At 41.3% G+C, this 23,125-nt stretch overlaps 1 protein-coding gene across 2 annotated transcripts in view; it reads right to left on the bottom strand.

The window, feature by feature from the left end:
• Window positions 1-7,040: 7,040 nt before the first annotated feature.
• The window catches only part of LOC122871536 (voltage-dependent calcium channel gamma-2 subunit-like), a 61,396-nt gene continuing 45,311 nt past the window's right edge, over window positions 7,041-23,125 (bottom strand). For both annotated transcript variants that reach the window (XM_044186751.1, XM_044186756.1), the window contains exons 3-4: window positions 10,903-11,043; window positions 7,041-9,251 (exon numbers count right to left, since the gene is read on the bottom strand). In XM_044186751.1, coding sequence (XP_044042686.1) covers window positions 8,719-9,251; window positions 10,903-11,043 — 674 coding nt within the window. In that variant the 3' untranslated portion in view covers window positions 7,041-8,718. The remainder of the gene's footprint in view (window positions 9,252-10,902; window positions 11,044-23,125) is intronic.

The following is a 23,125-nucleotide window of genomic DNA, read 5'->3' as shown; positions in this document are numbered from 1 at the left end:
ATTCAAATAAGGGCGCGCTGGTTCAAGCCAGACACAATGGTTTTTATCTCGTTATGCGCTACATTGAAAGTGTCTCATGATTATTACACATCAGTCAAGCCAGTCAAAACAGTCTTTATTCACAAACTACATAAGAAAAATTAAGTAAGTAACTTATTGGGCAACTTTTTACCTGTAAAATAAAAAACTGATTTGTAATGAGGTTATTTACAGAATCTGTATTTAACAGCTTGTAATTGTTATTGCAGCACAATGTTTTCGTACTCCTTGAGTGGGTGATCATAATTATAGCAATTAGGATCTTTCTCCTTCTCTTTCTTTCTGTCCTCATTGTTTTCGTGCCTGTAATGTGTATGTGAGGGTGTCTGCATGTGTTTTCTGGTGTGCCTGGTTGTTTTTTCCCAGGCATATGGTACAAAATCCAAATACAATAATAGCAATACCGTCTGTCACATTAGGGTGCTTTGTGTATCAGCATGTAGATTATACACCTGTTCCACCTATTTGTGCCAACCACATGTATGTAATATGTGTGGCATTGTCAACTGCAGTAGTTTCCTGGAGCCATTATTGTACACACACACACACACATACTGTTATGGTGTAACACAAGCTCTTGACCATCCTGGAAAATCACTCTAAGCACTTCAACAGTATCCTAAAGTCTGTCTTCTATTCATTTTAAACGGATCTTGGGAATATAATTCAATAACGTCTCAGCATAGAGTGTGGGCTGTTGCTTATTGCTTTGGGAGAGACTTATTCATTTCCACAGATATTGGAACGGCCAGTCAGCAATCATAGAAATATTGACACAAGCCTGTTTTAGTGGCTTTATACACTTCCAGTGTGCTCAGTCATCTGTCCCTACTGAAGGCAGTCATTCACTTTCAATAATTAGTATTCAAAACAGGTTTGCTCCCTTGGCGTGGAGCTTTAGCACAGCAGGAACAACTGCTGTTCACCCTTTAGCCACAAGAGAGGGCAAAAGTGGTCACTGCCACTCCCATTCAAAGCTGAGAGGGCTTCAGTAGGTGATAGAGGTCAACTTTGGGATGTTTCTGACAGTGGGATGGTTGGGAAGTGGTTTAGTGGTCCTCTAAGTGTGTGTCAAAGTAAAATGAATACTGATTCAGACTGTCAAGATCACAGATGCAGACCACAACCACTTATTTCTCCACAGTTTGATTAAATACATGTTGGAGATAGATTTGTGTTACTTCTGATTATAACCATGTAGAAATAAAGAGTATCTTATGATTAATGACATTAATGACAGTAATTAATGCAGGTTATTTTTGCAGTACTCAGCACACCACTAATGAATATTTTAACACTGTTCATGCCTTACGTATTAATGCTTACATGTGCCATTAGGTGGGTGCTTTTATTTATAGCATACCATAAGTGCTTGCATTTTATCATGCATGGCCCCAGTGGGCACAGAACTACTATATTGCTGCCGTGCTCTATCAAGTGATATAAATAGGGAATGAAAAAAAGATTGCGCGTTCTTAATATCAATACGAAAATACTCACTTTAAAAGTGAGTATGCATGGGCTGTGTTCAGAATCGCATACTAATGAACCAGTCAGTATGTGTATTTTGTGTACGTGAGAAATGCCTGGATGTATACTAGATTAGCAAGAATTTCTGAGTATGTGGCGTGAGTTTATTGCACATACTCAACCTCCCCAAAATGCATAGTGTCTCTTCAGACTGTCCAATGGCAGATGGTTCCAGCACCACCCTGTAGTTTTTTGTTGTTTTTTTTTGTTGTTGTTTTTTTGCAATTTTCCTATGCTATTTCACCACTAAATTCACTTCTGCAAATTTTTAAGGCGAAAAATCAACTGTGTAGATTTTGAACATTGGCAGTTTTAGGAATTGATGGCGAATCAAAAATCTGCTCCAACGTTTTTGGAGTTGAGAAGCTCCACAAGCGCCTGCGGGGGTAGCTAGGCAGCCAGCTGGCCTGTCACGCTCGCAGACCCCTCTTGCCCCACAGTCACACAGACCACTACAGCCAATGCAACAGACGACTTCAGCAACATTTCTATCTACTGTATTGTATTTATTCTGTTTAGGTAAGCGCTGCTTTAGGTAAACTTTACAAGATAATGTATATAGCCAGAGACAAACACTAAGATAGCACAACACTGTTCCCTCCTCCTCCTCCTCCTTGCTCTTCTCACTTGCAGTTGCCTCCTCAGCTCAGCAGCCTCCTCTTGTGCTTCTCTGTAAAGTATACTGATAGCTGCTAACATTGCCCGGTCCATCTTTGATCTTAATAGTTATTTTACCTTAATTCTTTATTCTTCTTTAAATCAAACGAGAACCACAAACAGTAGCCTTTACCGTTTTTCCCCCCTTTTTCTTTAATTTGCCTTAAGATAATACTTGAAAATATATTGAGTGGAACAGATAACGTTGATTTACATTTGAGATAAACAATTTTCATTCCACAGTAGCTCGGACCGCTAATGTTGTGATTGATACAGTCGTGTGATGCTTGAGTATACTTCAGTGTGAACAGTCTGCTGGTGATTGTTGTTTACAGTATGCAGTACATACTGATTGAGTATGTAGTAGGCAGTACATTAGTATGCGATTTCACAGCCATGGTTTATATATCTAAAAAACCTGACAAAAAATGGACACTGGCGAGAAAGCAGCAGAGCTGGACTTAACCAACAATGGCACGCTAAAGGCCAAATTAATATTTCCATCATTCTACCACCACCAAACTCTACATACTTAGGACTAAGGAGTGCGCTGTTTACTAATATGTTACGTACATTGACGTCCTTCAAACTTTCACTTATGTCTTGCTGCTTTTAAGCCAATATATCCGTATTGTGCCTGTTAAAGTAACTGTGTGATGAAAGGGGTTCTGTCATTCGGGGGTGTATTTGCTCGGTCTTTGCTGCTGCTCTTACTGTGTTAACACTGTGTATTTGTGCAGCCATACAGCAGGGAAATACAGTAGCTTGCCTGGTCATGCTTTGATTGTTACCATGGGATTGAAATGCTGTTGGACGTTAGGCGTATATAAATATGTCATGCATGTATTTCAGCCTCATAAAAAGATTAACGTTCTAGATTTATAATATGAATGTTCTCACAAGGGCCTTTGTGCATTTTTTGTGCATTTACATGCTATCAGGAGTGCTGTATACAGGTTAGAAATAATGGTATGTCATATGCATTCAAATTGAGAATCTAGCAATTGATTGGCCATCAGTCATGACTTTACAATTGGACTTATCATGTGGATGAGCAGCCAATGACTATAAAAAAATGCATGCAACGTTTCAATTACTAGATGTTACGTCCCTATTTGTTCAGTACATTTTGGGAGTGGTGCACCCAAGCATCTGTGACCTAGGCCAACATCCGCAGACACCTTAAGGGCCTTAAAATATAAATGATCATTTATGTGGTATGTCAATTTTCACGAGTATAGAAATTCACAGGCAATTGAAATTGAAACCGAGTTGATATATTGGCCTGAAAGCAGAGCCTGAGCTGTTGCATTGAAAATCTTCTCGTGAGCAACAAATGTCAAAAGTTGAGTAAACACCTCAACCACTAACTACTATGTTGGGATAAAACCTAATTTATTTACACTTCAGCCATTTGTTCAAATTTTAGTTTTTTTTTACATCATATAAAAGTACACATAGCATTTTTGGTGATCAGCCAATTACAACATCGACATCTGCAATTGCCCCTAGCGTACCTACAGTATCTGTGCATCGCTACACATCATATCTGTGCAAGGTCTGAGTCTGCTTTGGGACATCAGGGTTTTATTTCAGCTATATTTCACTGCAGTGCTCCTCATCCAAACAAACACAGAGTTTTGTATTCATGACACAGCCTGAGCACAGGGCAAAGAGTTCCAGCTCATATCTTACACCCGCACTCGCTCTTTTTCTGTTTCTCACACACTTTTCCTGCGGATCAGCTCTTCGTCTGTCTGCTGACTTTCTCTCTTATTTTGTCCTTTTCCGATCCTTAACAATTTTAGTTTCTAAATAATGGCTTTTTGCATGCCTTTCACACTTTGCAATTTATATTAGTCGTGCCCCATAGCGATAAAACTAAATTATACCATTATACTGTTGCAAATTATGCTAACTCATATTAATGTAGTAATTTGATTAAATTGACCTCAACCTTGGTCTCTCTCTCTCTATCTCTTGCTCTGTATGTGTGTGTGTGTGTGTGTGTGTGTGTGTGTGTGTGTGTGTGTGTGTGTGTGTGTTTGTGTGTCTTAGTATGGCTTATTCCATAGCCCCTAACTGTCCATGACCTAAAAAGCTTGCTAATTGCAGGTGAGGAAGGACACAGCAGCTGTTCCCCCAGATCTGCTACCCTCCTGTCTGAACTGCAGCGTGACAAAAATCAGCCACAACGCCTCCAAGCTCACCTGCATAACAACAAAAATGTTTTATTACATCATTACCTATCTGCCTTTTCAGAAATGTGATGTCCGTTCTTGCAAAAAATGTCCCAATAGCATCCCAAAAATGACATCTGACTATGACATCTGTGTTCTCTTTCGGTTTTTCGCCATAAAGTAATCCAACAGGTTTGCTGTGAAGCCTCACCTTGTGGACCACGCTGTAAAAAGGACGGTAGAGGCCAGCAAAGGCTGCCAGCCTTGTTGGTTTATGATACCATTTTATCAGTTTCCATATCGTAGTCACTTCGGTTTAAAGACAGCTTCCTCTAATTTAAATACGTGCAAGCAGTCTCACATGACAGTAGCCCAAGCTCTGATTGGCCAGAACAGGTGTTATGTGTTGGAGGAAGTCATGTGTGGGTGTCAGGCCATAACGCATTATATTAAATGTAAATTTAAATAATCTGTTTAGTAGCTTTTTAAAATGTATCATTTTATTAATTTCATTATAATTCAATACTGTTAAAGTTTAGAATTATTGCAGCACAGTCTAGATCCCGCATGTTAATCAATTCAGAGTCATACTGATGTTAATCTTAAAAGGAAAGTCAGTCTTGTTCTGCAAATGAGAAAGTCAACTGAATTTACCTTCCACTATATTCATGGTGCTAACAGACACTGTTGTGGAGGATTTATGTTCCATGCACTTTGGCGAGGTCAGTGAGTTTGAACACTGATATGAGATAATCATTATGTACCTCCACACCAGAGGGGGGCAGTGTGGCGCTGCTTGAATCTGTCCAACTGCTCCACTCCCTTTTTTCTCTCCTGCCTCCCTTCTCTTTCCTCCCTCGCTTGCCTCTCTTCAGTGATCACAGCAGTACTGCAGAGAGACATGCCAGCAACTTTGATCATCACACCGGGGGGAGGGAGGGAGAGAGAGAGAGAGATTTATTCTACAGCTGATGGAACGGCAGGTCGGCCAGCTAAAGGAGAGCTAACAGGGAGATAGAGAGGGAATGAGTGAATGACAGCAGAGAGAGACATCAGGCTGAGTAAGTGAACAGTGGTGTGAGTGAGTGATTGAGTGAACAAGGATGTGAAATTGAGAGAGTGAATGAATGACTGAATCATAGAAAGTGATGGCGTTAACAAGGACATGACAGAGTGAATAAGTGTGTGCACTGAGTAATTTGAAGAAAAGTACAGAAAGACAAAGGACAAAGTGTTCATACAGTATGCTTTTCCCTTGGATTGAAAACGGTGTGTAACAGTATTATATATTAAAAAATCCCAACAACATGTTGCGGTGCACACTGTTTGCACCCTGAGGAAGCCTTGCCTGTGCTGCAATGTACTGCTGCATATTCTATCACTATTACCCAACAAGATCAAGCAATTTCAATGTTTTCTGTGAGAAAATGTTGTGCAGTATGAGATGGTTGAGGCAGGCTGTGCTTTAGCAACTACAAAACCTAGTCATTATGATGTGTGCATGTAGTGTATGATGATGCTGTGTATCTATGGCAGCTACTCCCCAGAAATGTGGACGCATTACAGTTAAGTCCAACTGAAATCACAAAAATGACCCCGTAAAAAATCTGGGATACATCAGAAATGCGCCTTTACCCTCCAAGCCGTTAAGTGGGTGGGCCAGTTTATGTGTTTGAGTGACAGCTGACCCAGCTGGGGCGCTGAGACACAATGTAAACAAACTTGTTGGCAACTTCAGCTTACACGCCAAGGAGTGAGAGTGTTCTGTCAGCAGCTGTACTGAAGAATAAGGACCGCACTATTTAGCATCTAAGCTAACCAATCTCATTTGAAGGTAAGTTTTTAAGCTGTTCAGTGTGCTACAGCTGACTAGCTAATAAGCTATCTAGCCTGCCAAATTAATTATAGCAGTGCACCTTTCCTTCTTCAGCAAGAAAGCAAATGTGGGTTGCACTGATGATGAAGCTTGTCGCTGTGGGCGAGTCAAGGCCAGGTAGCTTGCTCGTAAGCAAACATTGTGTAAATAAGCAACCTACAGCTGGACGGATCTCAGGAATTCCAATAATGATCTTCTCTTCCACAGACATTTTCCACACATGGAAAAAGCATGTGGCACCACTGCAATTTCTTTTTTCAGTTTGTCTGCAAACTTCAATGGAGATTCCGGCAGACTTCAGCCGCATTTACATAAAGTTTGAATTTGTCGACTTGCAACCCTTTTTCTCGCGTTGCTGGTCATTCTCGCGTCACCTGTTATCCCACAATGCTTTAAGAGGTGATTCATTTGGGTCCCATGGAAAGGGAAATGGTGAAGTTTGCTCCGTTTGGCTAAGCTTTGTGTCGCACCATATTCAGTGGGTCTTTACCATCAGACCTTTTCAAGAGGGGTTCTTTAGTCGGTCAAAGAGTTAAATGAATGACAGTACCTATCACAGTGCTGCTGTCTCTCACCTTCCCCTTTTTAGAAAATTCTCTTTCTCTCATTTTTGCTATCTGTCTTTCTCTGTCTCTTTCTTGCTAAAATTAAGATTTAAATCAATTAAATCTTAATGTAGGCTAAGATGCTGGTCCTTATCTGGTCTAACTGGACTCGGTAATGTTGTGTTTTTAGACCAAACATGATACAACAAAGACTCATTCTGTTCCCTACGGGGGGGTTCAATTTTTATTCTTCATCAGGACTTGATGCATCCAAGTTCAGAATCATTCAGTTTTGGCACCTTGAAAGACGTTACGGTTTTTTTAAATTCTCATTTACAACACAACGCAAAACCAAAGAACAAGAAAAATGAGACAAAGAAAGAGTGAGACTAAGGCTGTGTGAGAGATCAAAGGAACCGAGAAAAGGAACCGAGAAAATAAAAGTAAATGAAAAGGCAAGATAAGATTTTCTTCTGTTAAAAAAAGCCTTGATACGTTCTCCAAAGTTTGTTCTTTTTGTTTCAAGCGTAATGAAGCCCCACCCCAAATTACCCTCTCAAAAAAAAAGAAAAGTAAAATTGAAATAGACACAGTACTGTAACATTAATTTCTACTTTGTCACCCCACTGCCCTTACATGGTATCATTGTTCAATTGTTCAAAACAGGTTCCTTAAAAGCAGATCGGATGATTTTGATTAGCATGCATGTAAATTCTTAATTTTTTGGAGTCACTTAGCTTCACCTCACTGGTAGCCATGTTCTGTCACGCACTACTTTGTGTCTTTGGCAGTAGTGACGTTTCATTGTCCACAGTCTTCTTCAAGTTTTCTGAGAGATCCTCCATTACCCAGAGTTCTCTCTTCACTCCACCCCATTTATGGAGCAAAAAAAGTAAGGTCAACTTTTCACCTCTAGTTGACCCTGAACAACGATGGCTGCCAGGGTTTCGGTGGAAGGCCAAAATATTTTTTTTGTTGTAAAAGAAGGTGATGATGGGTCTAATACTAACCAATATCAGTTTATCAAGCAAGCTGAAGCTTTTGCCCGTCAAATGAGCCAGTCACGATGAATCCTCCGTCTTGGTTTAGTTTCCATGACGACTTGATTTAGTTTCACTTGTAGGTTACTTTGTTTTCTTTTTTTTCCTTGTTGATATTTTTGCGCCAGGGAAGTCTAGTCATGATTTATTAACATATATATTCATATATTTATATATAATCAATACATATATTAACTTGGTTTTTTTTTCTTTGTTTTTATTTTTTTGCGGCCTGAATTGCTCCCTGCTAAAATCCCACACCGCAATGGTTCACAGTATTAATGCGAATAAAGAATGAAATCAAGAAGATATAGCAACTAAAGAAAGGAGTGGGGTTTAAGGGAGGTTAGGGTGTGTGTGTTGGGGGGCTTGTGGGACGGTAGTGCGAGGGCGGGATCATAGGCGGGGCAGAGGGGTCAACTACACTCCCTTTTCATCAGACTGAGGAAGAGTAAAAAATATAACGTTCACCTTTTAACGGGCAGTCTGGCCCAGCCCACCACTCCACGGTTCCACAGCCCCGAGACAGACAACCACCGGCCACCCCCCGACTCCTCTTTCCCCATCCTCCCCCTCAAATCTTTACAAATATGTTCAAAACTTGTTAAACAATGGTAGATGGGAAAATCATGCATGTTTCTTTTTTATGCATTTTTTCTGTTTCCTTTTTTTTTAACAGAAACTCAGTGATCATCTGAGGTGCTGTGGAGCGCTCAGAACTTCCCTTCTGTCGCTTACCCCTCACTCCATCTATCCACTTAAGCCGTCTCCTTACACCATGATCTGTGTTTTGCCGCCTCCCCCCAAATTCCCTCTGTTTTTTTTTAGTGTCTGAGGTCCCTCTATCAGTTTCATACAGGTGTGGTGCGTCGGTTGGCGGTGTTGCTGTGGCCGCCTGAGTCTTTCAGGTCCTTCTGGATGCAGTTGTGGACCTGCAGGAAGTTGTGGTCCCTCTCCGTTGAGTTATAGGTGGCTGTCGGGGTGCCCGTTTGGCCCTTGGGCAGCGTGTACATGGACAGCTCAGTGGAGGGCAGAGCCCCGAAGACCTTCAGGCCCACCGGTGATGCCTCGCGGGAGTGCGAGGGATCCGTGGAGCGGGACGAAGAGCGTGAGCGGCGTCGATAGCGGTAGCGGTAGCTGGGGATGCGCGTGATGGCCGCACCTTGGAGGTAGTCAGCGGCTCGTGCCCCCACACGCAGCTCCCGATGGCGGTCGATGAACATGTGCACGGCCAGCACGCCCACCATTTCGGCCATGATGAAGGAGAGGGCGCCGAAGTAGAAGGACCAGCCGTAGGAGTAGCTGTTCTTCTTGGAGTCACTCTTGGAAGGGTCCCCAGCGTTGGCTGATATGTACACAATGATTCCTATGATGTTGCTCAGGCCTGGGACAAGGAAAGAAGGAGAGAGATCAAATCTAAAATACAGCCAACCTGTTACTCAAGTAGGCCCACACACTAAACAACCAAAGTCATCACAGTTATCATCTTTGTCAGCTGAAAAAAATACAACGTAAAAAACTTCTCCTCTGCTCAACTTGTTTATATCAAACCATAGTAAAGTAAGTTTCAAAAAACAGGTAAGGTAAATCTTCAGTGAGGAAACAGCTAAGTGTCTGCTTCACACTTCATGTCAGCACCCTCTGAATTAAAACAAATCAAATTCATGTAAAATTAACAGGTAAACAGGTATGTTTTTTAACCATTAACTCTTTGAGATGCGAACTGGGGCAGATTCCGCCTGACATTCATTTCTTATATTATATTTTAATATCTGTCTCTGTATCTCTGTAGTTCACCGTCCCCAGCCTTTCCTACCTCCAACAATGTTCAAATTCACAGCCAATCTCTCTCATCTGTCTCATCTTTTCTATTCCATCTCTCTTTCCTTTTCTCCCTCCCTCTATTTTGATCATATGTGTTCTTATCATACATCATCACTTTGGCTGTGTGTAGCCAGAAATAGATGCATGGACAGCCAGGCGGACAGACTAAAAGACAAATAAACAGTGAAAACAACACTGTATAAAGACACAGAAAAGCAGACTGAGGTGTGAGGTCTGAGGGCCTGATTGAGATGGATCAGAGCAGAAGAGTATCAGGGACACCTTATTTTTAGAGTGTAATCCCAGTGGCCTCCTCTTAGCCTAGCAACAGGGCGTGAGAGACAGACACAGTGAGAAAGAGAGTGAGAGAGAAACAGAGAACTCCATCTCTCACTTCTGACTTGGAGGGGAACTAGTTATCTAGCGCAGCACAGTAGGCCATGGCCTAGAACCAGAGTACAAATACACACATGCATGCACACACAAAAACACAAAAATGCTTTGGCAAAATGGCAACCTGCGCTATCTTTGTCTCCCTAGCTTCGTCCTGAGGCGATCGTTGCATGCTACACACACGTCAAGTGCTACGCAGCACATCACCTGGTGGTCAGCAAGCGCCATCGTGGCTTTGGCTGCTTCCATAACAAGACATTTTCCTTTTCAGCTGCTCCACAACGCTGACATTTGTGTCTCTTTCAAATGTTCTGATACTGTGCTGTCACCTGCGTTTTCCTCACCTCGTTATTTGTTTGTCCCCTCAGCCCTGCCTCGTTATCCTCAGTGTGTCTTTTCATTTTCTTTTATACACTGGTGAATAACAATGTCCAGATGGAGGGGTGAAGCATTGAGTCTTCAGTCAGTCAAATGGTTAAAATATTTGTTTGTCCTTGACTGCAGCTTTCTTCATTTTTGTATTCTGGCATTAAAGCTGCTCTAATTAATATTTTGATATTAACAATGGATCAAACAACTATAACATATAATTATCATACAAATCAAGTTCCCCTCAGCTTTGCACAGCGTTGTAGAGCCTTTCTGCTCATTGTTTTGGTTTTATGGCCTGCAACTTTACTGTTTTGGTCCACTCTCACCACTCTCAATGTTGTTTTGGCCACAGCACACTGCCTGCCCAGCACTAATCGACAGACAGACAAGGTTAGTGACTAGCTTGGTTATAAGGCGATGCCTCCTTCCTCTCTTTCCCTTTGTACCTGCAGAGACGAAGAGGATGCCGGCGCTGAGGATGATGTTGTGGCGTGACTTGTAGAACTCGCTGGCGGCGATGCACAGCCCCCCCATGAAGAGCAGAATTACACTCAGGATGGGGAAGATACTGGAGGCTCGTACAGCGCCTGGACACACACACAAACATCAAGGCAAAAATAATTGTCATTGTCATAATTGTCACCACTGGACACATGCTAAAGATATTATTATTACAAATAGTATGATAGCTGAATGACCAAATGACATGGATGGAATAAATAGCTGAAGCATCAATAGCAAAACGACTTACATTTTCCAAAGCAAACTGTACCATAACTTTCTTTATATTTACCCTTTCAGGTAGCCAGATTTCAGTTGCTACCAGCATGGCATTAGAATCAACTTGCAAAGACACGTAACAGCAATATGATCCTTTACAGATCTCTTTCAGGGTTGAATATATGCTGCATTATATTATACTGTACCTTGACTACTTCTTCTATATTATAATATTTTTACTTGCAAAATACGTTTTCCACCTTTCCTTCTTTTTGTAGTGTGTCCATCTCCTTCTATCAGGCCCTTATCTATCAGTCTATCACTCCTCTCTCCGTCTGTCTCTGTCCTCTTTCCCTCCCCTATCAGTCTGTCCATCAGCTGTCTGTCTGCTTGCCCTCTGCTTGGCTGATTTGCTGATTGGCCTAGGGGTTGTCATGGTGCTGCCATGGTCACGGAGCTCGATCTGGTTTCAGAGGCGACCAATGTCACATTCCTGAACTTTTGGTTTTCGTGCCGATATAGTTTCCTGCATAATTCTGCTTCCCTTGTTGAAGATGTCATATTCTTCCTTTTTCCTGTCTTTATCTCTCTTTTCCATCCTTTGCAAGAACACAAATGTATAAGTAAGACAAAATAATTATTAAAGCTAATGTTTTTCATTAATATCATATGAATCTGTATAGAATGTTGTGAACCACTAAAACTTCACATTTAAAGTGTTTGAAGACACTTTCCATGCTCTGCTATTGAGAAATGTTTATCGGGTTTGTCGGTTCGGTAATCTTCAACTTTATTACTCAAGTAAATAATATACTTGTGTTCACATTCAGTTGATGACTGTTTTGTGACAAACAGCTTTCAGAAATGCAACATTAGGTGGTTGGTATTCAGCAACATCACTAAATAAAGTATGACAGGACAAGACACACGACAAGAGATTTTTTCCATATTTGGAAGAAAAAAATGAACCTTCTCGTTCAACTTTGACCCACTGTATTTACCGTACTTGTGTGTGCACAGTCCTCCTGTGCAAGGAGGGACTATTACCAACATTTCGGGCGTGGTAGTGATTTGGACAATCTGGCTAAACTCTTGGTTTGTCTACAAGCTACAATCTGATTTTCTGACTGCTTGTGTTTCTTGCCCTGTCAAACTTTGTTGTAGCGATGTGTTCCCAGAGTACAATGTTATCCTAACTAATACTAGCAAAATAAGACTTAAATTGTAATAAACCAGAGTTAGCCTTTAGTGCCTTGCTCAAGGGCACCTAAAAATGACTGTTGAAGGAAGAGCATGTCCTTGATCTTGTTTCTAATGACAATGATAACTCTCCATCTCTTTTTTCATTCCCTTTCTCTTTTTGCTTTCTTTTTTCTCACTTCTTTCCATTGCTGTATCTCTCTCTCTCTCTCTCTCTCTCTCTCTCTCTCTCTCTCTCTCTTTACTGTGATGTTTCCATTCACTGAAGCAGATCAAATATTAAGGTGACCTCAGAGTTGGCACAACACCAAGCTTCCCCTCCTCCTCCTCCTCCTCCTCCTCCTCCATCGTATTTATTTTAACCCCATCTCCTCTTCTTCATTGACATATGGTGTCAGGGCAAATTGTCTTCAAGGTGGAAAGCCCCTCATACCAGCCACATACTGTATGCACACACGGACACACATATATATTTTCCAGTGTAAGCGGAAATGCCTCCTGTCACACACGTACACACACTCAAATACACCTGTATTAAACTTGATTTATCAGTCACTAGAGGTGAACACACTGCTGCTTGAGATTCTCTATGATGTTAAGAGACACACACAGGGCATATTCTATCCTGGACAGCACATAATATATGGTAGCAAGGTTTTATTTTGTAATCAAATTTTATTGACCATTTCCTAAACCCCACTCGCCTTAGTTACTGTTGTTATACCTGTCAAGCTATAAGGAGACAAGGAGGTTGATAGAGATTTAAAGTGAAATCAGGACTTTCAGGTACTGTTCAGGAGGAAGGGAAACCTCATTTTCAAAATCTCATTCAAATAAAAAAGAAACAATTCAGTGTCATTGTTTATTTCATATTTCTGTTTTTAGCAGCCTTTAACAAACACCATTTCCTGTAAGAACTAGTTCAATGTTACCAGTCAAGGCAAGTGGTCTCGGCTAGTAAAAACATGCAGGGCAGAAAAAGCTGTATGGTGTGGACTTTTTAGACAGCAGAGATTACAGCTAACAAGGTGGAGAAATTACATTAGCAGAGAGTGTTGGTGGGTGTCATGATGTGGAAGAAGCCAAGCTACGATGGCGTAAATACGAACGCTCCTAAATTTTCATGGGAGATTTGTATGCTCATAAATTAATCGTTGTTTAACTTTGTTAAGGTCGCAAAGGTTTTAACTTATCTCAAGTGCTGTATTAGATACTAATTAATCTTAGAGGAGGGATAGACCCCAGGAACATGTTTCACTTTTACAAAATGATGGATGAAAGTAACGCATTAAGTTATAAAGTCTAGCAGAACGGCGACTGTTAAGACTTCGGCTTTAGATAAAGTGTGATACAAATACATCGCAATACTAAAAAGGCAACTGTGGTGGGCAGCAAAAATTGACAAAATACAGGGGGATAGAGGGGTAAAAGTGGAAAAGAAAAGAATAAGAAAGAAAAAGTAATGAAAGCAGAAGAGGAAAACGAATACGAGACAAGAGGAGAAGCGAGAAGACTGCAGGCCTTCACTTTTCTGTGAAGCTGCTTTGCCTCGAGCAGTCTCTTTCTCTCTCTCTGTCTCACTCTTTCTTTCTCACCATTCCTCTCTGCAGTAGCGCTTTAAGCAGAAGGCAGGGAGTTTAAAAGGAAGAATTTTTAACCAAATCTGCTGGCCTCCAGGCGCACCCTACCACCAGGCACATCACGGCACAAAGACAGAGAGACGGAGAGAGGTGAGTTGAGAGTGAACGAGCTTCAGCAGCAGTGTGAGGAGAAGTCTACATTATGTTTTTAGTTTCTTCGTTGAGGATGCTTGAGGCTGCTGTGAGGATTGAACCTCTGACTTCCTGGTTGTGGGATTATCTCTGTAAACTTCAGGCCATCCTGGCTCATCATACAACACCACTTAAGCAAGTCAAACATTTCACAATCACATCTGCTGTCCAAGACATTGTTATGGCAAAGAATCAGTTCCTAGGCTATTTATTCTTTGCGTGTTCTGAAACTTTGCTCCTGCTCGCTGTCGTATAGCCTACAGTATCACTAAATCTCTAATTAAACCAAGCAAAGCTATAGTTCTATATCAAAAAGCACCTGGTTGTTCTCATCTTACAAAAAGTAAAATTGAGCAATAAACTTTAAGGACAACACACACTGGAGGTGTATGACGTGCATTGATGTTCACCCACTGAACGGAGCCACTCACATGGCTGTCTCTTTTATACTTTTATGTAAAAACATTTTTGTATAACGTTATTTGTTGTTTTTTTTCTTCTGCGTTTCAAAACCTCCCAGTTGGAGTTGGATCAACCAATCAGCCCTTCACACCTTTCATTGCATAGGTTCGCAGAGACGATCACGTGTCTTTGGGATATGCCATATTTCCCAGCTTCCAAACGCATCCTGGCTACTGTACCACGACTAATACTTCTGTCTGTATGACACATCTGGTGTGTGCTACGGTCTCCAACTAATGCATGTCAAATGATTTATTTTGATTTATTAACTGGTGGATGTCACTGCCACTGCATGGGCCAAATCAGAATCAGAATCAGAAATACTTTATTGATCCCTGAGGGGAAATCCAATAGCAGGGTGTGTGTTTCTCAAGCAATGACAGTGGTCACTGCTCAACCACTGCAGCATAATACCTATGAAGTCGGGACTATTCCCCAAAACTATTATTACTACATCCATCCATCATATTTACCCATTTATCCTGCGCAGGGTTGCAGGGTGATTGAGCTCATATTGGGAAAGAGACAGGGTACACCCTGGACAGGACCAGTCTGCTAATTATCTGCATGTAAGTGATTTGTAATGTTGTTGCAATGTTTAGCTGTCAGGGTATACAGTGGTGGAGGATTATTATTTTACTGATGCTATTTTAAATGAGAAAAGAGAGTTAGGAAGGCTTTGCATCAGGCCTATTCAATTGACGGCCCGCAGGCCACATCCAGCCCAGAAGCAACCTCCGAGTGGCCCAGCATACATACATCTGATATATGACAAATTAAGTAAACTACATATATAGTGTAGGGAAGTCGCTAACGAGGGAGCCATCTCGCTTCCTTCTCATCTCTGTTCGGGCAGGATGTTTACGGATGTAGCGACACCGCCAATCATATCTTTCACAAATCAATGTTTTCTCATTTGATTTCCGACCACGCGTCTGGCTATTGACAGTCACAAGTAGGGAAGTGCTCTACTGAAAATATGTCTCTGTTAACCCTGAAATGTAAATTTGACAATGAAGTCAGTTTAACCCTGCCTGGACTGGCAAGTATTTGTTTATTTTACCGCCATCTCCAAATGCCTGCTATTTATTATTACGTTCATTTGTTATTTGTTTAAAATGTGTCATTACCAAAAACAAAAAAAAAACTGGTTTTAAACAGGCTGCTGAAAATGTCTGGCCCATCTACATTTCCTGGTTTTAAAATCTGGCCCAATTGAATTTGCAATTGAATAGCCCTGCTGTACATACTGAAACAATTATCCAGAGAATCTTGATGATACTGACACTGTTGCTAGTGATATTCCAATAACTGTGTGTGTCATCCTGTCATCTTTGTACCATGTGAGTCAATATGTACTGTGCACTATGGTTCTGATACAATTCACAGACAGAAGGCAGAGCAGACACACACACAAACCAAAACTGTCTCTTTCCTTCCTCCTTCTCTCAAACCTCTTTTGTTTTTCATTCTCTCTGTTACACAGTTTCACCCTCCCTTCATTTCTCCCACTGCTTGGTTGGTTCTGCTGCAGTGGTGTGTGTTTATATGGTTGTGTGTGTGTGTCTCCGGCTGACTTATGGTTTCATTAGCTGCGGCAGAGGAGAGTCTTGTAATTGTGGCTGAATTATAGAGGCGGGGGTGAACACCACCACGGGAGCTCCCTGGGTTCGTGCACACACACACACACGCACACACACACACAAACTACAGTACAGTGCAGCAACCCCCCCATTACTTTGTCACACACACACAAACACACACACACACACACATCAGCTCAACAAGCTACAAAATGAACACACTCATCGATCAGCCTCCCTCCCACCCACTCACTCTCTCACTCTCCCGCTCCAAACTGGTGTTTCCCATACACACTGCACACTACCCACGCAGGAACAATCTGCTCACTCTCTCTCTCTCTGTTACACACACACACACACACACACACACACACTCATCTAACTTCTAACTCACACACACACATTTCGCCCACGTGGGAGAGCCCAGCAGCAAAGAACATGTGGTAGTGGGAACTTGGCAAAACAGCTACAGGGGAATAAGTGTGTGTGTGTGTGTGTGTGTCCATGTAAAGCTGACAGATGTGTTCACCAGTAGAATCCTTTTGAGAAAATGAACAGACCTTATTTAGAGGGAAGAAGAAGAAGAAAAATATAAGCTTGAACACCACACCACTGGGCGTGTGTGTGTGTGTGTTTTTGTATGAATGTTGTACACACACAAGGGTGCTTGCGCAGCCTGCCATTCATTATCATGCCGTATTACTTGTGTAAATTGTGATATGCCTCCATGTCACAACTCGGCTGCCAAAAATAGCTGCGTGACATCAGCGAGTCGGGTGACGTCATCAGTGGGTGACGTCATGTGTCTCTCAGCATCCCGATCCGGAGTATTAGCATTATGTACGAGGATCCAGCGGTCTAATTATAGCAACTGCAAGACTGCGCAGCGCTTCCACTTGAGAGTGTTCAGAGCAAATCAGGACTCTGTGTGCGTTCTTGTATTATCTTTACGAGTGAGGACATTTTTGTGAAGTGAGGACATTTTGGCTTTTTGTGCGTTTAGAAAAAAATAGGTTTAAGTTTAAGGTCACTGGTGTGACTAAATACATTCACTCAAATACTGCACTTGTACTTGAATATTTCAAACCATTTTATACTTCTACTCCATTACATTTCAGAGGAAAATATTGTACTTTTTACTTCATGACATTTATGCAACAGCTATAGTCATTAGTGACTTTGTAGATTAAAATTTTACCTACAAAACATTTAAACAGTTTATAAAATATGATGCATTGTTAAACTACTCCACAGTAATTAGCTCCACCTTGTCCAGCTACTGTACAACATCAAAGCAGCAGTAATAATAATTCAATGTCATAATATAATGATCTGAAAGGGGGCATTTCATATAGTACTTCTACTTTTGTTATAAACATTTTGCTGACGAACACTTTTACTTCTGCAGTTTTACTCAACACAATTTTTGATGGCAGGGCATTTACTGTGTGTCTCACCAAAAATACATTGTGTGCATCCTTGAAGTCTAACAAACATGTTGCATTCAGTTCCTTCCTCATGAAACATTTGCAAAGCTGATTTGTTTAATATTTTACAAACTGCATTGTTAACATCTATGTTTACATGAGCTAGCAGCTCTTTTTTTCCCTCGTCTTTTGCTGACACAATTCTATGTGTCCTGGCGCTTTCCTGGCTTATCATACTGCCACCAACTGTCAATCAGTGGAATAGCTTTAAACTGTTGACAGGAACCTGTGTAGCCTCACCCACATGCTCTTCCATGTACATGTTCCAGTTGTTCGTGCGCATCTGAAAAACATTGCTCCACAGCTCCTTTAGTTGTCGAAAACTCCCCAAGGTACTGTTAAATAAAAGATCTGACTATTTCTTCCACCACTAGTTAGGTTGCGGTTAGGCAGTACTTATGATGGTTGGGGTTAGGGACTAAGGGATAAGTTATTTCAGTGAGGGTCCTCACAAATATAGAAGTACAAACCTGTGTGTGAGTGTGTGTGTGTTTGTGACTGCCTTGTTCAAGCCAGTTAGGGCCAGAGCTGAGTTGTTAGCCATATCTAATCCTATTCAACGGCTCCATGCACGATACGACTCACACACACACACACACACACACACACACACACACACACACACACTTACACCTACAAAAACACACATTCACACACTGTGTGTTATATACTTCACACCCTTTCCATCTAACCCTGCATACACACACCTGCTTTACTATCCTAAATTTATTCTGTTACACACACACACACACACACACACACACACCTACACACACACAATGGTTTATACACACCTTTAGTGATAACCAAGTATTGTACACTTCTCATAATTTAAATTAAACCCCAAATACACATGGTTCCTTTTTTTATCAAGTCTGAAAACGTGCTTTAATGTGTCCACAAACAGTCTCACACAGATAACCATGCCGTAGACATTTGTTCTCAGTCGTAACCCAGAAACACACACTATTTCATCTAATTTTTGCAGAACTGTGCTTCAAGTTTGGAAACAAGAAAATAATGCTATTAATTATAATCCATTTTTTCCCCTTTGTTTTGTAAATACAGTGGATGTGAAGTGAATGCATCCTGGTGATACCAAGAGACAGAGTGTCACCTAACTCTATGATAAAACAAATACCAGCTCAGATTTCAAGGACAACAGGAGTATAGTGTGCAATAATAGCAGACAGTGCAAGAGATATGTTGGACATTAGACCATACATCAAAAACTGGCTTATGTAGGACATCACAGAGTCTCAGCAGGCTGAGGTGAATGCTATGTCCTCGTGTCATCTTTATTTTCAGGAGAGCTTGCGACTTTAGTTGCATGCCATCCCAGTTTCGTTGAAATGAATGGTCTCGATGAAATGAACGAGGAAACCTGTGTTGTTTGGTGCAGTGCCATTGTCAGTCTGAAAGAGTACTAGCATATCTCATACCAACAGTCAATAGTGGCTTTTACCAAGAGGTTGATCTATCCCTTAGTGTGTCACAAAACATGATTTGGGGTTTTGCTAAATGGTCCAATATCAACATTCTCTACTATGATCACGATAAGAAAGGATATTAATAGACAGGAGATGCGATAGATGTAATGTTGCTGAATCCAGCTTTCACTGGACATACTACCAATCACCTGTTGCTGTTAGGTTGATGCATTTTGTAAATGTGTTTATTAAGTGTTAATAAAGTATTGTCACTTTCTGCCAATTTGCATTTGAATTTAACGCTCATGCAACCCCATGTTTGTGGTTTTTTTCTCATGCAAGTCTTGTAAAATTCAACTTTCTGCTCCCAAATACTCCACTGGCCAGTAATAGAAGACAGTGATTTTACTGGATATTTCCCAAATAAATTTTAGTCTATCTACTAAAAATGGGAATTACAGGGCTTCATGGGTCCAAAATGTTGGACCCAATCCAAAATGGACCTGCTTTTGGACCTGATTTTGGCGTAGCATGTGATCAGAGTTGACGCTCAGATCCATTCGGATTCCCTCGGATATTAGATGTGTTGACACATATGGAATGATCATTATTTATAAATGAATTATTCAGATTTCAGATGATTCTGCTCTCTTGTTCAGATGGATACACCAGCATGGTAAACTGTAAGCCCTGTCCTCTATATTATGCTGTAGTGAAGGATTGGGGTGGTGGCTCTGTCCTCTCTCTCTGTGGCTGCGGCTGATAGTACTGCTGCAGGAGGAAGGCTGCATGCTCGCCCTTACATAACCACATGTACAAATTCACCCAGAGAGAGAGTAGGGTGGGGGTGGAGGGGTGAGACGGAGGGAGAGACTGAGAGAGCGATCGAAAAGACTCTTGGGGAAAAAGAGAGAGACAGAGAATGGAAGAGAGAGAGTGTAAAGAATCCAAAATGAATGACAACTTTCATCCTCCATATATCATTGGTCTAATACTATTTTAGTTGGTACAAATGGTCTAAATGGTGGCAGACTGTTCATAAATTGTAACATTTCTGTTTATCTCTTTCAGAAATGGGTTTGAGTCATTTGAGGAAGTGGATTTTTCCACTAAAATTGAAAAGCTGCTGCACTTATTTACACTCTCAGATCAGTTTGATTCTGAAGCAGTTACAAGGATAAATCCACACTAATAACACAGGGCCAGAGACCACTGCTGCACTGCACTGTTTTGTGGACACATCCCAGTCACTGATGTTGTATCCTGTGTAGTGTGTCTTAGTTGCGTTATGAAGTCTCGACAAAAAGACAGACTTTTTTTTGCCTTCTTGTGCCTATTTGACAACTTCTGCAACGTGTTCTGTGACGTTGGTCCATAGGCGCACAGAGTTCTCTTCAATGCACAACTGTTAACATAGCGATGTGAAAGAGAGATGAAGTTTAATTTTATGTCAGTGCTCCTGTAACTATTTGTCTATCACCCTCGAGTCAGGACCATTATACCAAGTTAAAGGTGCTCTGTGGAGTTTTCTTGTGAAGAAAATAAAGTTATATTTGCATTCAGTGTTACTCACCAAAACTCATTGTGTGTATCCTTGTCATATGGTTTGTTTTGGAAGGCACTGATAGGCAACCTATTTTGTAGATTAGGTATGAGGGCCTACAAAACACTGCCTTAACATCACTGATTTAGGCTCTCTCCTTTCTGTGTGATTCAGTGTGGATTTCCCTGTAATAACTCTGCTGTTTGAGGTGGACACCCATCATTGCACTGAGGATATCAGGAGCCTACTGGTCAACAAACACTGAGCGCTGCTGTTTCACTGAGCTTCTTTGGCAATCTTTTTCATATCATTATCCCAGGCTTCTGACAGTAAAAACAATATGATTGAAATTCAAGGTGGGTTAGGGAAGAGCAGTGGTCTCCCCTCTCTCAGCTACTGTATCAGCACTCAGTGGCCACTTGTAAGAGACTGTGGTTGTATTTATTTATTTTAATAATTTAGCTGGCAATGTTATTCAGAGTGACTTACGGTGAGTGCAACAGTAGAATGAACTTTGATTACTATATCATTGAAGATTACAGAAAACCAAAAGCAAAGAGCGCGAGAGTCAGAGTGATGATGATGTATTCCTGCAACCTATAAAAGTGGTGTTCAGAATAAACAGAATAAGAACAGAAAGACAATTTGTGCAAATGGTCGCATACAATTAATGGACCTGACACAACAATGTTGAATGAGACGTCAAATACACGCTGTACATAGCTATCCACCAATCTCATTAAAAACAGTCTTTATTGGCTAAATAGCTGATTAGCAAGCTGATCAAACATCATAACTTTGTGCACGTGCAAAACAGGAGGAACTAGTTTTGACATGCATTTAAGACATTTAAAGGGTAAAGCTGCAAATATTCTATATATCCCTTATTGTCAGCGAATCCCATGAAAAAACGTAAACCAACAATGAATTGAAGTACTTTCTGTGAAAAGAATTTACAAAGTAGAATGTGCCGAGATCTGGCAAAATTTGTAGTAACTAAAGGTGGGGACGCATATCGCTACTAATAAGCAGCTTTACCTAACCTGAAGTCAGCTTTGTTTTACACAGTTCACTCACTTCCAATTCCCTCTGTAGGCTACAGTCTGCATTGACCATGCCTCTCCATCCAGGTACTAACCTAAACAAATTTTTTGCCCCTTTCAGCGCAAATTGCACTGCATATAAACAGTGCAAGCTGCTGGTTGCTGTCCATGTTTGTTTTGGTACAAGAACATGCGACACTTGGTGGTCTTGCAGGATTTGAAGGGTTGTCTACCACCAGAACTCCAGTGGTTACTGACCAGTCATTTAGTGTGTTGTCTAGTAGGCGATATATTTACTCAGTCATAAGGTGTATGCTCCATCCTGACTGTCAAAGACTAAAAAATCTGTGCACGTCGGTGGAAACAATCTTTATGTGTGGTTTGTCCAGTCTTTGTAGGTTCCAGCTAGTCTTCAGGTTTGTCCTCAGCTTAAGTGTACCTCACACAGCTACATGTACAAACACACAAGTCCAAGGATATTTCAAATGGTTGCCATGGTGACGCAAGGAAGGAATGCAGGATCAGTGGTTCATCTGGACAAAATACACACATTCAAAATGAATAGCAGCTTCTATCTTCTACTCTAAAACTGGCAACTCCTCTTTCAGTTGGTAAAGGATATCAGAGCACCAACTGATCGATGTATTATCTCTGTCAGGGATTATTTATCTGAATGGGTACTTTTTTGGCATGGGTGCCTTTTCCACCTTCACCCAACAAGTTGCTCTATAAATACTGTTCTCTACAGAGGGCCGTCTCAGGAAGTCCTTAACAACCTTTAAGCATCCTCACACCTCACCTACAAACCCAACACAATTGAAAATTCATAACACCTAGAAACAACGGACTACTGCAGCTCATTATTTATTGCAAATTTTTGAAAAAAAACTGTCACACAGAAATAGTTTAGAAGCTCTGATGCATTGTTTTTCAAACCAAACCCGCTTAAAACTTTCTAAAAAAACATTTCAAGTGGATTCTGACACCAACTTCGATTCCCTCTCTGTCCCGTTCCCCATCATCCCCTCGCACCACCCCATGGCCTCCATCCACCAGCTGTCAGACAGGCATGCAGGCCTCGATGGAGATGGACAGACAGATGGATGGAAAGCAAGAGGGAGGAGGCAAAGGATGGATGGAAGGAAGGAGGAGAGGGAGAGGTATGACCCAAATAGCAGAGCCTGGAGTATTTATAGAAGAAAGTGTCCTAATTGGCAAGCCGCTGGGAGAGCAACACCACTGCACCGGTACCCTACTCCTTGTCCTTCACCTCCTCAACCATCCCTTCTCCTTGTCTCTGCCACCTTGTCCTCCTGTCCTCTTTCACCTCCCAGAATTGGTCTTCTTTAAGACTTCATTGCTCTTTCTGCTGCCTTTCCCTCCTCCTCTTCCACATCAGTGACCTCTTCCTCATCCTTCGACTTCCACC

Source organism: Siniperca chuatsi, linkage group LG3, assembly GCF_020085105.1.
Source record: "Siniperca chuatsi isolate FFG_IHB_CAS linkage group LG3, ASM2008510v1, whole genome shotgun sequence".
Classification (NCBI taxonomy): domain Eukaryota; kingdom Metazoa; phylum Chordata; class Actinopteri; order Centrarchiformes; family Sinipercidae; genus Siniperca; species Siniperca chuatsi.
This window is presented reverse-complemented; position numbering and strand designations above follow the sequence as displayed.